Genomic DNA, 15898 nt, shown 5'->3' with positions numbered 1-15898 from the left:
TGAATCTCTCAAAGGGAAACATGTTGTGTAGAAATACAGGACCGAGAACGCCAATCTCTTCGACCAGGTGAACTAGGAGATGTGTCATAATATTGAAGAAGGATGGTGGGAACACCAACTCGAAGCTGACTAGACATTGCACCACATCCTTCTGTAAATTTTGTAGAGTTAGTGGATTGATCACCTTCTGAGAAATTGCATTGAGGAACGCACATAGCTTCACAATGGGTACTCGAACATTTTCCGGCAGAAGCCCCCTCAATGCAACCGGAAGTAATTGTGTCATAATCACGTGGCAGTCATGAGAATTTAGGTTTTGAAACTTTTTTCCGACATGTTTATTATTCCCTTTATATTCAACGAGAAGCCAGACGGGACCTTGATGCTACTCAGGACTTCAAAAAAGATCTCCTTCTCTTCTTTGGTAAGAGCGTAGCTGGCAGGACCTTGATACTTCTCTGGATTCAGGTTGTTTCCTTCGTGGATACTTTGTTGGTCCTGTCATGCATCCGGTGTATCTTTTGTCTTCCCATACATGCCCAAGAAGTTTAGCAGGTTCACGCAAAGATTTTTCGTCACGTGCATCACGTCGATTGCAGAGTGAACCTCTAGGAATTTCCAGTAGGGTAGCTCCCAAAATATAGACTTCTTCTTCCACATGGGTACATGTCCGTCAACATCATGCGGAACAGATTGTCCGCCAGGACCCTTTCCAAAGATCACTTTTAAATCCTTGACCATATCATATATAACATCCCAGTAGGGCGGGTAGGCTTCGTTCGGTTATCTGCCTCACCTCTAAAATGTTTTCCTCTCTTTCTTACGTGATGTTGTTTTGGAAGAAATCGACGATGCCCCAGGTACACATTCTTGTTTCCCAAATATATACTGTCAGTCTCACCTAAACAGTATGTGTATGCATTGTATCCCTTGTTTGACTGCCCTGAAATGTTACTAAGAGCAGGCCAATCATTGATGGTTACAAACAACAACGCTCGTAGGTTAAATTCCTTTTGTTCGTGCTCATCCCACACATGTACACCTTCTTCACGCCACAACTGTAAAAGTTCTTCAACCAATGGCCTCAGGTACACATCAATGTCGTTGCCGGGTTGCCTCGGGCCTTGGATGAGCACTGGCATCATAATGAACTTCCGCTTCATGCACAACCAAGGAGGAAGGTTATAGATACATAGAGTCACTGGCCAGGTGCTATGACTGGAGCTCTGCTCCCCGAAAAGATTAAAGCCATCTGTACTTAGACCAAATCTTAAGTTCCTTGTGTCATCTGAAAATGACTTGAACTCTCTGTCGATTTTTCTCCACTGCGACCCGTCAGCGGGGTGTCTTAGCATCACATCTTTCTTACGGTCCTCTTTGTGCCATCGCAACAACTTGGCATGCTCTTTGTTTTGGAACAAACGTTTCAACCGTGGTATTATAGGAGCAGACGACATCACCTTCGCAGGAACCCTCTTCCTGGGGGTGGACTCGCCCTCAACATCGACAGGGTCATCTCGCCTGATCTTATACCTCAATGCACTACATACCGGGCATGCATTCAAATTCTCGTACTCCTTGCGGTAGAGGATGCGATCATTGATGCATGCATGTATCTTCCGCACCTCTAATCCTAGAGGGCGAGACAACCTTCTTTGCTTCGTACGTACTAGAGGGCAATACGTTCTCCCCTGGAAGCATCTTCTTTATTATTTTCAGCAACTTTTCAAATCCCTTGTCAGAAGTACCATTCTCTGCCTTCCATTGCAGCAATTCCAGCGTGGTACCTAGCTTTTTCTGGCCATCTTCGCAATTTGGGTACAACGGTTTGTTGTGATCCTCTAACATTTTCTCCAACTTCAACCTCTCCTTTTCACTTCCGCAGTTTATCTTCGCATCAAGAATGGCCCGACCCAAATCGTCATCGAGGTCATCAAAAATTGGCTCATCAAAAATGGGCTCTTCTTCAGCTTCGTCTTCCCCATTCTATTATCACCATCTTCAGTGAACATAGGATAGTTGTCACTATCCTCTTCTTCTTCGTTGTCTTCCAATATAACCCCTCTTTCTCCGTGCTTGGTCCAACAATTATAGCTGGGCATGAAACCGTTCTCCAGCAGGTGGACATGAAGGGTCTTTGAGGTAGAGTAATCCTTCATATTCTTACAGGAACTACATGGGCAATAGATGAAACCATTCGACCGCATGTTTGCCTCAGCCACGTTGAGAAAATAATGCATGCCATTAATGAAGTCGGGATGGCACCGGTCACCGTACATCCATTGTCGACTCATCTGCATTATATATGTATATCAAAAATCATTAATTACACAACATCATGGATATATGAGTGACCAACTTAATTAATATTCAAGTTCATCACATAAAATTCTTTTTTTATAAAAAAGAAGAGGCTCACCGAGGTGGTACGGTGCCGGCTAGGGGACGACGCTGGCGATCGACGGCGGTGAGGACGGGGATGATACTAAAACCTACAAAACATACTATAATTTCAGCTTAAATTGCATATAAAAAAAATAAAATCCCTAACTTAGGCATTTCATCGAACACCTTGCTAGCACTAGAAAAATAATACGAGATAAACTAGCAAAGAAATGAGCTAAATTAGAAACGCCGGAAGAAAGGATGATATTGCTAACCCTTGGATAGATGGATATCGTTAATCTTGTTAAAATGGTGGAGAAAAAATGAAGATTTGTTGGAGTGTGAGAGGTGCAAAAATTTTAGAAATGTGAGAGAGAGAGGAAAAAATGAGAAAGGATCGGGGGGGGGGCAGTGATCATATATAGAGGCACCCTTTAGTACCGGTTCTTTAGATGAACCGGTACCAAAGGTCCAGCCCTGGCCCCACCCGCGCCTGAAATTCGGGCCGAAGACCTTTCGTACCGGTTCCTAACACGAACCGGTACGAAAGCCCCTAACGAACCGGTACGAAAGCTCCTCGCCCGCCTGAGTGCCCGAACCAGTACAAATGACCCCTTTAGTACCGGTTCGTAAGGGAACCGGTACTAAAGGCTTAGATGGTTGCCCCATTTTCTACTAGTGTGATTTTACGTATCTTCTCTGCGTAGCTTCGATGTTGCCCATCCGTGTTTCTGGTGTCGGTAGGTGTTCTTTTCTTGGGTGCATCACTCTATTCTCGCGGTCGCGGCTGTGTTCGTTCATGTGCCCGCTCTGGTGGCCATTCTGTTGTGCGTTGTTGTGCTATGTTTTCTTGGTTGCCTTCTCTCGCAGGTCGTATGGTGCGGAAGGCTAGGTTTCGTAGTTGTTTGCTTGCTCTGAGACACGTGGTTCTTTTGTTATTGTCTGTGTTGTTGTTTCTTCATGAGGTTCGTCCTTGCGTGGATGTTGATTGCATGCTTTTTCGTCTCCTCCCATGTTATTGCACATGATGGTTTTTGGTTTCTTGGTGGCTGTGTTTCTAGTTTAGGCTTGTGTGGCAGTTGCCAACCAGTGTGTCCGCCATGCGGGTACCCCTCCGTGGGTCATGCCTTCAGTGGTGCACTCTGAACGTGGCTAGGTTCGCACATGTATAGGATGGCTGGATGATATGGCCACGAGGCAGCCAAGCTTGGTAGGCTCTTGTGGTGTAATCTTTGCCTCCTCTTCTTGGTCGGTCTGTGTTAACACTGTCGTTCTCTATAGCTTTGCTTCAGTGTCTTCTTTCTAGTTTAAGTTTTGTTTGTCCATTGTTAGAGAATTTTGAAGAATATGTGCTTGCATCTTAATCTGGAGATCCACTCTGGTTGGATAGCAAAGGACAAAAGTACTTTTGGGTAACTAGAAATTTAAAACACCAATATTTGGTGAAACGAAAAGTTTGCCATGTATGTTTTTTCTCGCAGTACTTGTATTTTTCGGGTTAACATTTGGCATAGATGTAGGGCAGTACATAACCTTCTCTATTTCTACACATCAGTTCATGGGGTTAGCACAAAATCTGCACTTTCGGTGTATACGCCCCCCTCCGTGAATATTCAGAATAATTTATATATTGATATTTAGACGTCCAACGGGGTAGGAGCCATCTCAACTGGGTGGTAGCAAATGGGGTGTGCCACTACGACCATTTCCACTAGGTTTATTGCCCAGTACCCAACTTGTACTGATATTTAGAAGTCCAAATAAGAATTGCTCATGTCCCTTACACGAACTAACCAGGAAGTATCAGTGTATCATCATATCCAGGTGTTTATTCTATGACATTCAGAGAGTTTGAGTTTGTCACAGGTTATTTGATACTCTAATGAGTCGGGGGTGGATATGATCATGGGAAATCCAAACACATAATCAACTGATAATACTAAATTTCCCGATTACATAAGCATAGGCACAAAGGCGACAAATCAATAGTACTCTTCTTTTCGGATGATATGGACCATCATCCTGAGCTTCTTCTTGTTCTTCATGCGTTCCAAGAGGCACACATCATGAAGTTTCAGTTTGTTGTCATTGCAAAATTGCCTCCAGCCTCTAACAAGCCAACGCCTTCCATCATGGATCTTGAACAAAGTTTTCCATGTTGTGCTTTCCCCGGGCCGATGAAGCCTGATAATTTGGCTCTCAGTAGGGAGATAATCTCTGGCATAATCCATACTGAAGGCCTGATTGCATGAGAAAATTGTGTGATTCAGTGAGACCAATAGAATCAATAAAAAGAGAACTTAAACTTCTCTAATTTTATGTTTTCTTAGTTTAACAGGGAATAAACTTCCGCTGATGTTGTATCTGTTTCCATAACTTTTCACATGAAAATAGCAATTGTGACTCACCAGATTGGGCGAGTTGCCACCAATATTGGATTTCAGCATGACAGACACAAAAATTGGGTTCTCAGACTTGATATCTGCTACTTTCTCATAGACTTTAGTCTTCAGCATACCCTTTAGAACAGTGAATCGTGAGTACCTCACATTATCTTCAGGCCTAAGAACGTTGGCAGAACTGACAAATCCTGCATAGAAGCCCCAATCGCAAACTATCAAACATATGGCTATCAAACCACAGGCATTTTGCATGCTACATGTACGAATATTTAAATTGAACAAATGTCAACCACGAACTACATCTAAAGCATGATTCCTCTATATGCAGGTATTACCTGGTGGACGGTGATAGTTTGCTTTAAGCAGATGAACTTTCATTGTGAAACTTCTCGGGTCCTTTAATACTTCAAATACGCAAGTATCACCTTCTTGCAACTTGTTGTCCTGGACAAATCCCAACCAACCAGCAGAAAGGTGGTAGGTACCATCAGTGTTAATCTTGAAATGAACACCCCATTTGTTGCTATTGTTGGCATGACAAAGTGTGATGATTTCATCTTCACGTGGTAGGTATTTGATAGCATAGTCGTTGAATATGACCTATTACAAACAATGCCAGTTAGTTTCAATAAGTTCAGCAAAAGCTTCAACATGTAACAGGTGAGTCTGAAGTTCTGAGCATCACAAAAATAAAGTCTGAACACTCAACAGCTTGAGTAGTTCTGCAATGAATGATATGTAACTGCCAACATACCAGAAATCCATCAACCAGAGTGGTACTGGCCATGGTTTTCACATACGGTGGAATCTCATGTCCTGCATTCTGCACAATTTTGTCGACTTCTGCCTTATGTGCATTAGTCAGATTGCACTCCGTCGCAGAGAAATAGCGAGACCTGGTGGAAGTCTGAACTTCACCTGAATTCATAGAATTCTGAATGCCTTCAGAAGATGGGGCTTCTTTTTTGGCTGTGCAAAATCAAACATGAATGCTGTTAATAATGAAATTTGATCCTACTGTACTGGAACTGGGGAAATGCATGTCTACTTACTTGGTTTCTGTGGAGAAGATCCTTCTGGATTTATCTCTGTAGTTTTCCAACTATCACCGTAGCAACCATTGTGACGTGTATCCAGCCTTTCACCCTCTGGTGAGGGCATTGGATTATCACGAGGTATGCTCTGTTTTTGGGGACCAGGATTGCGCTTCATTACAACACAGGATGATTCTTTCTCACAAGCAGTGGGATCATATATCTCAACTTTGAAGTGGGAGTCTCCATTGTATTTGAACCTCAAGAAGTCACCCTCTTCAAGTCCATAAACACTGGCAAATATTGACCATCCGGATCGAAGGACCAGATTATTCAGTTCATTAGCAACATGAACATTGTGTGTATTGCCATCTGGGGTTTCTAGTTTGACTAGTTCAGAAATCTGTCCCCCGATGCTGCGCACAAACTTCTCTGGTATGGTCTGCAAGGATGATAAATATGTTTTTTACATCTTAAGGCGGTATTAATTCACATAGGAAAAAAACGAGGTAATTTACAGTAAAATGAAGTATATCATAAAATTAGGAGACATTACACCGGTAATATTTAACATTTAGGAGTAATAACAAGTTTATAGAGGTTCACATAAATAACCAGGTCGCTGCTGCAAACTTCGCCTAAGCCAATTTTGTCAGAGCCTGCTTTACGATTTACCCATGTCTGACAGACATGTGGGTCCCAAGTCCTGGTGTGAATGAGATACCCAAGTGGATAACAATTTAGCAGTTTTTCTAAATTGATTGTAAAACATTTTCTCATAAAGAAAAGCAAAATTGGTCATGAAATCCGGACTCCAGTATAAAGATCAACAGACCACCAAATTGTTATCTCACGACCTAAGATGCCCACTTACCCAAAATGACAAACTAATAAACTACAGAACATTTATCTTCTCTACAAGGACAGCATAGTTGAGAAGATCATACCACTCCATTTCTGAAATCGCCAAGCATAGGCTTGAAGAAACGCTTTTTCCGAGTATCCATGTGGTCCCAATATTGATGTGCAATGTACTGCTTGCATCCAGTGCAAGACTTGTCCATCCACTGATCACTCCTACAGTGTTAACAGAGATGAAATTGTTAGAAGAAGATCAAATCCATCCACTGTAAGCACGCAAGCATGTGGGAAATAACCTAAAACTTCAGTGTTGTTTCCTTAATGAGTAAAATATAGCCATATATGGCCAGCCCACTTGACATGAACTAAGCACCATACCGCCTATACCTGTGTGCCCTGTACTGGCATCATGTCTATTGTTGTCTTGTCGAAAAAGAAAATCACTTCAAAAGATGAAAGCATGACACAAATACTATTCCGACTTTCAAGCAACAGAAGGTGCAGAATCTACTGACATATTCTAGCATCATTCCCTCCTTTTAGCAAGTCTTGAGGTGCAGCTGACATCCGAATGGCAAAAGGAAGAAAAATAGATTATAGCAAGAGATTACCAGGATGTTTGCCACGACTCCTGAGGGATGTTCTGCAACAGTGGTCATGCAAAGGTCAAATATATAATACATGAGGAAGGGAACCAAAAAGTCACCATATTCAACAATTCAAGACATGCATTTATGTGAATAAAAATCCACTGTGCACAAAGAAGTATAACTGATGAATTAAGGAGAGAAGAGGAATAGACTTGAACTGGAACTGACCTCTATTTTTGCAATAAAGAAAAATTTCCTACTGAAAGTGGTTAGTGAACACAGTGGCACCGCACTGCTTTGCTATCCTTGGAATTATTTTCTTGACTCGGGCTGTCATATCTCATATGCAGCCAACAGAATAGGGCATGACCAGTCACTGAGGATGTGAGGGCCATCCAGGCCTCAAGAAAGAATCTCTTCCATGGACATCAAATATTATGAGATTGTCTTCAATACAAGTAAAATTTGAGGCCTAAGCAAATGCATTTGCAATCAGTAAAATTCCTTCATTTTCATAACCCAATAGTTGCATCATTTGAATCAACTGTAAGTTAGATAGCTTAATCAGGCACAAGAACAAGTGCAACGAAGACGACATTAACATTAGACTGTCTGCTTTCAAGGTCATCGATTTACATCCTTGTGCTTTGGAAAGAAAAACCCACTTGTACTTCTAAACTCAGTACAGTTTGTGACTTTGGTCTTGTTTTCTAAGTTGCTGTGCCACTGGCGGTTATTGCTGCTGACATGTACAGTGCAAGAAACAAGCAAAAAACGAGTAGTCTATAGGAGGAAGTAGATATCATTTTAATTAAGGTAGAACTGAGGTTCGAACCCAGAATGGCTAGCCCATGGTGCTAACAAGTAAGAACAGACAAAAGCAGTAGCAGTAGGGGAAAAAACTCAAATTTATGTTTGATGTATTCAATACAAAATGAACTATGGTTGTGGCATCACTTCAGATCGTGGTGAGTTGTGTATCACAACTTCACCATCTTCCGCTTTTCCAAATATGAATGGCACCACCACGCGAGATGCCCCCTCTGTGACCAGCTGCCGGAGATGATGCATCAACTTCTCCTGGAATGCCCCTTCTCCCAACAGATTTGGTACAAAATCCTGGCCTGGCTGCGTATGACCTGCAGGCCACCCTGTGGCAATGATGCATCACTCTTTGACTGGTGGATCACCGCAAGACAGCAGACGCCGAAACCTCTACGCAAGGGACTTGCTTCAGCGACCCTGCTCACACCTTGGATGCTATGGAAGCACAGGAATAGCTGCATCTTCGAGCAGGCACGACCCTCTGCCAGTGCCCTCATTGGGCAGTCAAGAACGAGGCGGCGCTTTGGGCAAGGGCTGGCGCAACCGGCCTCCGCGATGTCCTGCCAATGACATGGGATGTCCATTAGTTTACTTTTACCAGTAATAAGCTGTGCCTCCAAGGAGGATTGTAACCAAAAGCCTACCTTTTCAATGAAATGAAACGCAAAGGACCTTTGCGTTTTCTCAACAAAAAAAATAAATAAATGGCACACAATTTAGCATTTCTAGTTTTATACTTGGAAACAAATCATGGAATCATATTAAGCATAAAACCTAACAATATGACAAGTGCACGACCAATTACTGTAGAAACTTGTGCTGAGAGGGAACATCGACAAGACATAGGCCAAGATAGGCTTGTGAGTTGTGAATTGTGGTGAGTTCCCAAATTAATTTACCAGCATAAAGGGAAAGACCATAAAAAGATATTTCATGATGCTGCAGAGCAGATCTATGATGGAAGTCCCTGATTTTGATTTACTGATAAATGGGGAGTATCAATACAGAAAGTAAATTACACCTTCAAAATTATAGTTACCTGCGTCGACAAAAGACATACACCAAATACATCTGTGGTGGATGTTGCAAATTTCGGTTTACTAGTACAAAAGGATATCACATTAAAGGTTACAAGATCTTATCCATGTGAGCATCCTGAGACAGTGCATGATCATAAGAATGTCATATTTAAGAGTGCATCCAACAAAGAAGGTGCTCACAGCAGCTGAAACAACACTGTGACTGGTACCTAATGTTTCTTCAGATCAATATTATTGAAGGGACTAAAGTTTTAGATTATTGCTGATGCAGCTAAAACAATTTAACATCAAAAGAACAGAAGAAAAGATAGGCATTCCACACTTAGACAGTACATGATTGATGTTCACCCATGAAGGAAAACGATGGTAGTCACATAAACTTCAAATCCTGCTCAATGATTTGCTTCTCGAATACATAATCATGTATTCATGTTGAACAGACTGAATAGAATAAAATTCAATGGGAAATTTAAAACATAAGCAGTCCACACCATTTACAGTTGCGAGTTTACTTCATGAACAAAAACAAGAGTTATATAGCAACATTGATGAATTATCAAAGATCAACAGATGAAGTTACAAACTAAGGAAAGGCCCACAAATAAAAACACACCAAAACGCAGTATTGAGTATTGACAGAAGATGTGAAAAGTGCATCACCGATACATTCCAGCACAAAGCACTCAAAACTATTTCATTTCCAGTGAGCTGCTTTACAAACATTGTTCAGTGGAAAGGAGCTCTACTGATGAGCTGCTGGTACAAATTTGAGCAAACTCTACATGACACAAAAATAAGTCACATGTCGAGGAACTAGGCAAAGAATAAACAAATCTGCTAAATCCACTACCAATTACCCCTCGAAAACATAAACTATGGCTCACCAAAAGGAGAAAGATCACCTTCCTCTCCTTCGTCGGTTGCTAAACCATACAGCAAGCTCAAATTTGTCCTTCTGAGTGGTCAGCAGCTAAGGCAAGGCGCTCACTTTCCAGGAACGAATGATCGAGAAACTTGGCGATGAATGCCCACATCTTGTACACATCTTCAAAGTTAGTAAGGAAGCCAAGCGAAGCAGTCACAACTTCAACTCTTACAGTCACCTTTTTACTGTCTCTGCGACGATTCTTATAAAAGGAAGCCTCGGGTATATCTAGCGCTCCATTTGACAGTTTCTGGTTTGGATCTATCTTTATATGACTAAGAAAACCGATGCCGAGAGATATGCCATTTTTCTCAGCTATCTTCTGAACAACTTCAGCATTAACAAAATTGCCACCAGTTTGCTTCAGATTGAAAGCAACAGCCGCTCCCCTTTCATACTTAATCTTTGGACCATAAATGTGGACAAGAGGGACTCCATCAACATCTTTTGAGCCTGGCAGCCTCAGCTGCAACAGGGAAGTTACTAGCCAATTGATAAGGTACCTTAACCTAAGAGTTGTTCTGTTGAGCCCCATCATATCAACATGATCAATGTGCCTGCAAATTATCTCCGGTTCCCTCCTGCCCCAGTCTTGAGCGTCATCATCGTAGCCATCACTTATGCAACCATCATCTTCACGAAATGGATATCCAGAAGCTTCAGCAGCATCTGAGGCCCGATGTAGCCTGTCAGCAATCATATTCGCATCGGTGTTAAACGAAACCCTGCGACCCATGCTTATAGCTCCATCAATCTCCTCAACACCGAAGAGCCGGCCCCCAGTAAATCTGCTGTTTCCGTCCCTGCCTCCCAGAAGACGAAATTCCCCTTCAGTTTCCCTTCTTATCGCACTTTCTTTGTGATCCAGACCGTTCATGGCACGTTGGCAAACAACCTCTTCAACCTCCGGCTCCTCCTGGATTTCACTAACTTGCCTGAAATGATTTCTACGGCCATTCTCATAGATTTCTTCTTCAGGGTCTTCCCTGAGGCAGTCAACATCTTGTGAAACTGATAGTACAGCGGCATCAAAAGATATCACATTGCCATCATAAAGTGGGCTCCTTGATATCCTAGACGTTAGGTTAGGCGACATCCTCTTGTTACTCTTTCTGCCAGTGAACCAAGACGATGGTAATGGTGATCCCAGTTTCCCTTTCTTGAACTGACCAGACTTCTCCGATCCCAGTGGGCTCTGGCCAACATCAACCCAAAAAGAATTCTCTGATGAACAGTCCTCACTGAATGCTGGGCTCCTCATCACTTCACCAACAGATATGCTCTCTGTTTCTTCAAAAATGGTGCTCGCTCCATCCCTATCCGAGCTGCTGTCACGACCAGGGTCGCTCTCAAACGTCTCTCTGACCTGAGCAGACGTGTACACACCTGAAAATGCTGGCAGCTGCGACCCATTCCGGATATCCGGAACTGGATTTTCATCTTTGGGGGTGCAAGGGTCATCTTCAAGCCCCTCCGTTTCCACCGCATCAAATTCATCGATGGAGTCGCTGAGATACTGTGGAAAAACTGGAACAATCCTGACCATCCCAGAAGCATTACAGCCATTCCTCCCCTGCAAGCTCCCAATAACCGACTTCTTGATCAGAAGGCAACCAAATCCAGTTGGGTCTGAACCAAACACCCTATAGAATGAGGTTATGATGAAGTCTGGCCGGAACAACGAGAGCCCCAACGAATCCATGTCCTTGGGACCAAGTGCACCAGCATCGAGCATAACATGCCAGCCATTCTGCTGCGCCAGCGCCATCCATTGGTAGGAGTACTTGGCACCGGTCACCCGAGACTGTGCAGGGAACACAAATAAGCCGACTGCGGAATCCCGACGCCTGCCCTTCCTCTTGCCCACAATCTCCTTCCGCAGCTCCGTGGAGCAGAGCTTCAGGGTGGGCCAACGGAACCACGCAGCACGCGTCTTGGCGCCCTTGGCCCGTGCACTCTGCGCCATCCAGTTCACCGACTGGCTCTCGTGGTCGAACATGGTGAGCAGCCTCCGGTTGTTCTCGAACGGGTAGCACTCAGCAAGCAGCTTGAACGCCGACCCCCGGCTCACTGTGAACACCAGCGCGTACTCACTGGCGGGCACATTCAGGTACTCCAAGATTCGCTCCTTGATGTCGTTCTCAGCCGTGCCAGGGTCAGCGCCACCGTAGAGAGCGTGGTTGCTCAGATTGGCATTGAGCTCGGACAATGTGAAGGAGGCCGACGAGGAGTCCCAGCTGGAGTCGAAGAGGCCGAACCCGCAGTAGTCGAGGCAGACCCTGCCGGCGAGGTGGGAGTAGTGGTCGAGGCGGAGGCGGTCGACGTCGGAGGTGGAGGCGTAGTCCGGGTACATGGAGAGGAAGGTGGCTATGGCGTGGGCGAGGAGCGGCAGGTCGGAGATGGATCGGAAGGGGCCGGCGGCAGCGGCCAGGGCGGTGGCGCGGAGGAAGTCCCGCTGCGCGCGCAGCCGCGCCAGGGAGCGGGAGCGCGTGACGGCGGCGTCCGCGTCGGCGTCCGCGGCTTCCGGCGGCGGGCAGAGCGCGCCCTCCTCCGACGCGGCGTCGAGCGCGTCCCGCAGCTGCCGGAGGAACGACGATGGGTCGTCGCGGACACCATTGCCGCCGCCATGGCCGCCGCGGCGCCGGTTGTTCTTGGAGAGGAGGATGGCGGCGCAGTGGGAGAGCGGCTTCCACAGGGAGAGATGCATGGCATGGGCCGGCGTCCCCCGAGTTCCCGGATCGGCGACCGAGAAATCGCAGCTCCTCCAATGGCGGTTTGGATCAGTGAGGCACGGGTGAGTGGAGCGGAAAAACCCGAGATTTCTGGGGAGATTTTTGGATCAAACAAGCGCGGAGGAAATGCCGCCGCTCTGGGTGGGGAAGAAAACAAACCGGATCTCTCCTTGGAGGAAAAATGGATCAGAAGTGTCAGCACCACCGGAACAATTCCCCAACCAAGAACTGTGGCTGATGGATGCAGAAACCTCAAAAAAATCTTGGATTTGAGATTGGGGGAAGAAAATACTTCCTCCGAAGCGGAAATGGAGGAGAGAGCTTGAAATGAAATGCAATGACAGCACCCTCCACCTTTCTCAGCAAAAAGCCGGGGTCTTTCGCTTTTTGTTGGCAGGATCAAGAACTCAAATTAAAGAAAAGAAAACCCCAAAGAAAGATTTGACTCCACTTTCTCTGCTTTCTGCACAGCACCAAGAACTCACTCACTCACTCATCATCAATGCCCACTGAGATGGAAATCCAGCAAGAACTGAACTCCTTGGAGGATAGGGTTGCAACGAGCTCACTCACTCAGACCCTCCCCCCTCTCACCAAACTCCTTGCAAGTGGCACTAAATGCATCGGCATCCCCTCATGAAGAGGAGGAGGCTGCATTCACTCCCAGGAACTACTAGCAGCACACCAACACCAGCTTCTCTTTTTTTAATTTGGAGCAGAAAAAAGTACTGGCACTATTTTAGTGAGGCTGGCTGGCTGGGTGTGTGTGCTTTAGTACAACCATCCAATCCACCGAGTAAAAACAAAGTGTTTGGTGCCTTATTATTGGCTTTACTGTTAGTTTTTGCCCCCTGGGGCACACACAGTGGGCTGTAAAGTTGTTGCTGCAACCAGGGTTTGGGCATTGACTTTTTTTCCCAATTTAAATGCAGTCTGGTGTTATGGCTTTTCGGTTTTGGTTTTTTATGAAGCTAAAGCTAAAGTTTTTGTCTGAATGATTATTGGCTTGACTGGTTTGTGCAGGAGCTGTCTTTTTGCACGTGTGCTTTGGAAGAAAAATATTTGTTTCATTTCCCTTTTTTGTTTGTTTTTTTTCTAATGATAATGGAAAACAAATATTTATTTATATTTTTTATATTTTTTCTTTTCCATTATAATGCACACCGATATTTATTTAGATAGGGTTTTATTGTTCGGTTTTCTTTTCATGATAACAATAATGGAAACAAATAAAAAATTACATTATTTTTGTTTTCTATGGAAATGAATATCAATTTGCATTATCTTTTGAAGTCCTCCCTTCCTTTCTTTTGGAGGTGCTGACCCGCTGCGAGGCAGATATGACTAAGTCAAACGGAGGCGTGAATGCAAGATGCTAGCGGAATGATCGACCGGACAGAGGCTAGGGTAGCTTTCTTCCCACCGCTTCCTTCCTTATGTGTCGGAGATACAAAGCGAGTGCACCGGAAAAGAAGGGGAACTGAGTCGATCTATTCCATGGCAAAGCATCCGAAGCATAACTGCACATTCACACGATCTTTGCCAAGATTTCATGATAATAGAAACAAAGATTTGTTTACATTCTTTTTATTTAAAATGTTGTCATTGCTTTTATGATAATGGAAACAAACATATAATTATATTCTTTTTATATTTGTTTTTATGATATGAAAATAATATCTATTTGCATTGTCATTATTATATGTTTTGCTTTTGGTCCTTGTTGGGAGTTCTTCAGAGGTGTTGGAGATATGCCCGAGAGGCAATAATAAAATAGTTATTGTTATATCTTAGTGTTCATGATAAATGTTTACACTCCATGCTATAATTGTATTAACCGGAAACATTGATACATGTGTGTTGTGTAAACAACCACAGTCCCTAGTAAGCCTCTCTTTTAACTAGCTTGTTGATTAATAGATGATCATGGTTTCCTGATCATGAACATCAGATGTTATTAATAACAAGATCATATCATTAGGTGAATGATGTGATGGACACACCCATAGTAAGCATAGCATAAGATCAAGTCATTAAGTTCAAACTTGCTATAAGCTTTCGATACATAGTTACCTAAGTCCTTCGACCATGAGATCATGTAAATCACTTACACCGGAAGGATGCTTTGATTACATCAAACGCCACTGCGTAAATGGGTGGTTATAAAGATGGGATTAAGTATTCGGAAAGTGTGAGTTGAGGCATATGGATCAAGAGTGGGATTTGTCCATCCCGATGACGGATAGATATACTCTGGGCCCTCTCGGTGGAATGTCGTCTGATTAGCTTGCAAGCATGTCATTAAGATCACAAGAGATGACATACCACGGTACGAGTAAAGAGTACTTGTCGGTAACGAGGTTGAACTAGGTATGGAGATACCGGTGATCGAACCTCGGACAAGTAAAATATCGCGTGACAAAGGGAATCGGTATCGTATGTAAATGGTTCAATCGATCACTAAGTTATCGTTGAATATGTGGGAGCCATTATGGATCTCCAGATCCCGCTATTGGTTATTGGTCGGAGAGGTGTCTCGACCATGTCTGCATAGTTCACGAACCGTAGGGTGACACACTTAAGGTTTGATGTCGTTTTAAGTAGATATGGAATATGGAATGGAGTTCGAATGTTGTTCGGAGTCTCGGATGGGATCCAGGACATCACGAGGAGGTTCGGAATGGTCCGAAGAATAAGATTCATATATAGGAAGTCATTTTCCAAGTTTGAAAATGATCCGGTGTATTTATGGAAGGTTCTAGAATGTTCTAGAACTTTCCGGAAGAAATCACCATGGAAGGTGGAGTCCCGGGTGGACTCCACCAACCCTGGCCGGCCAGCCTAAGGGAGGAGGAGTCCATGGTGGACTCCACCACCATGGCCGGCCATAGGGGAAAGAAAGGGAGGAATCCCACCTCCCCTAGGTTTCGTCCATATGGAAGGTTTCAAATTGGGGTCTTATTCGAACTTTTGGGCTGCACCTTGGGGTTCCACCTATATAAAGAGGAAGAGAGGGAGGCTGGCCGGACACATCAAGGCCACATCAAGGCTGCCCTGGCCGCACCCCTCCCTCTCTCCCAAACCCTAGCACCACCTCCTCCTCT

At 44.2% G+C, this 15898-nt stretch overlaps 2 protein-coding genes across 2 annotated transcripts; both read right to left on the bottom strand.

The window, feature by feature from the left end:
* Positions 1-4299: 4299 nt before the first annotated feature.
* On the bottom strand, positions 4300-8681 carry LOC124655772 (B3 domain-containing protein LOC_Os12g40080-like). The gene is made up of 9 exons (XM_047194618.1): positions 8386-8681; positions 7501-7528; positions 7294-7325; positions 6769-6898; positions 5840-6263; positions 5542-5756; positions 5123-5387; positions 4794-4975; positions 4300-4625 (listed from the first exon to the last, which is right to left on the bottom strand). The coding sequence occupies exons 1-9, from the start codon at positions 8679-8681 to the stop codon at positions 4368-4370; spliced, it is 1830 nt and encodes a 609-aa protein (XP_047050574.1). The 3' UTR covers positions 4300-4367.
* Positions 8682-9782: 1101 nt separating this feature from the next.
* Positions 9783-12769, bottom strand: LOC124653809. Its single transcript, XM_047192875.1, has one exon. It carries the CDS (start codon positions 12767-12769, stop codon positions 10079-10081), a length of 2691 nt encoding a protein of 896 aa, XP_047048831.1. The 3' UTR covers positions 9783-10078.
* Between the last annotated feature and the right edge of the window lie 3129 nt (positions 12770-15898).

This window comes from Lolium rigidum, chromosome 5 (genome assembly GCF_022539505.1).
Source record: "Lolium rigidum isolate FL_2022 chromosome 5, APGP_CSIRO_Lrig_0.1, whole genome shotgun sequence".
Classification (NCBI taxonomy): domain Eukaryota; kingdom Viridiplantae; phylum Streptophyta; class Magnoliopsida; order Poales; family Poaceae; genus Lolium; species Lolium rigidum.
This window is presented reverse-complemented; position numbering and strand designations above follow the sequence as displayed.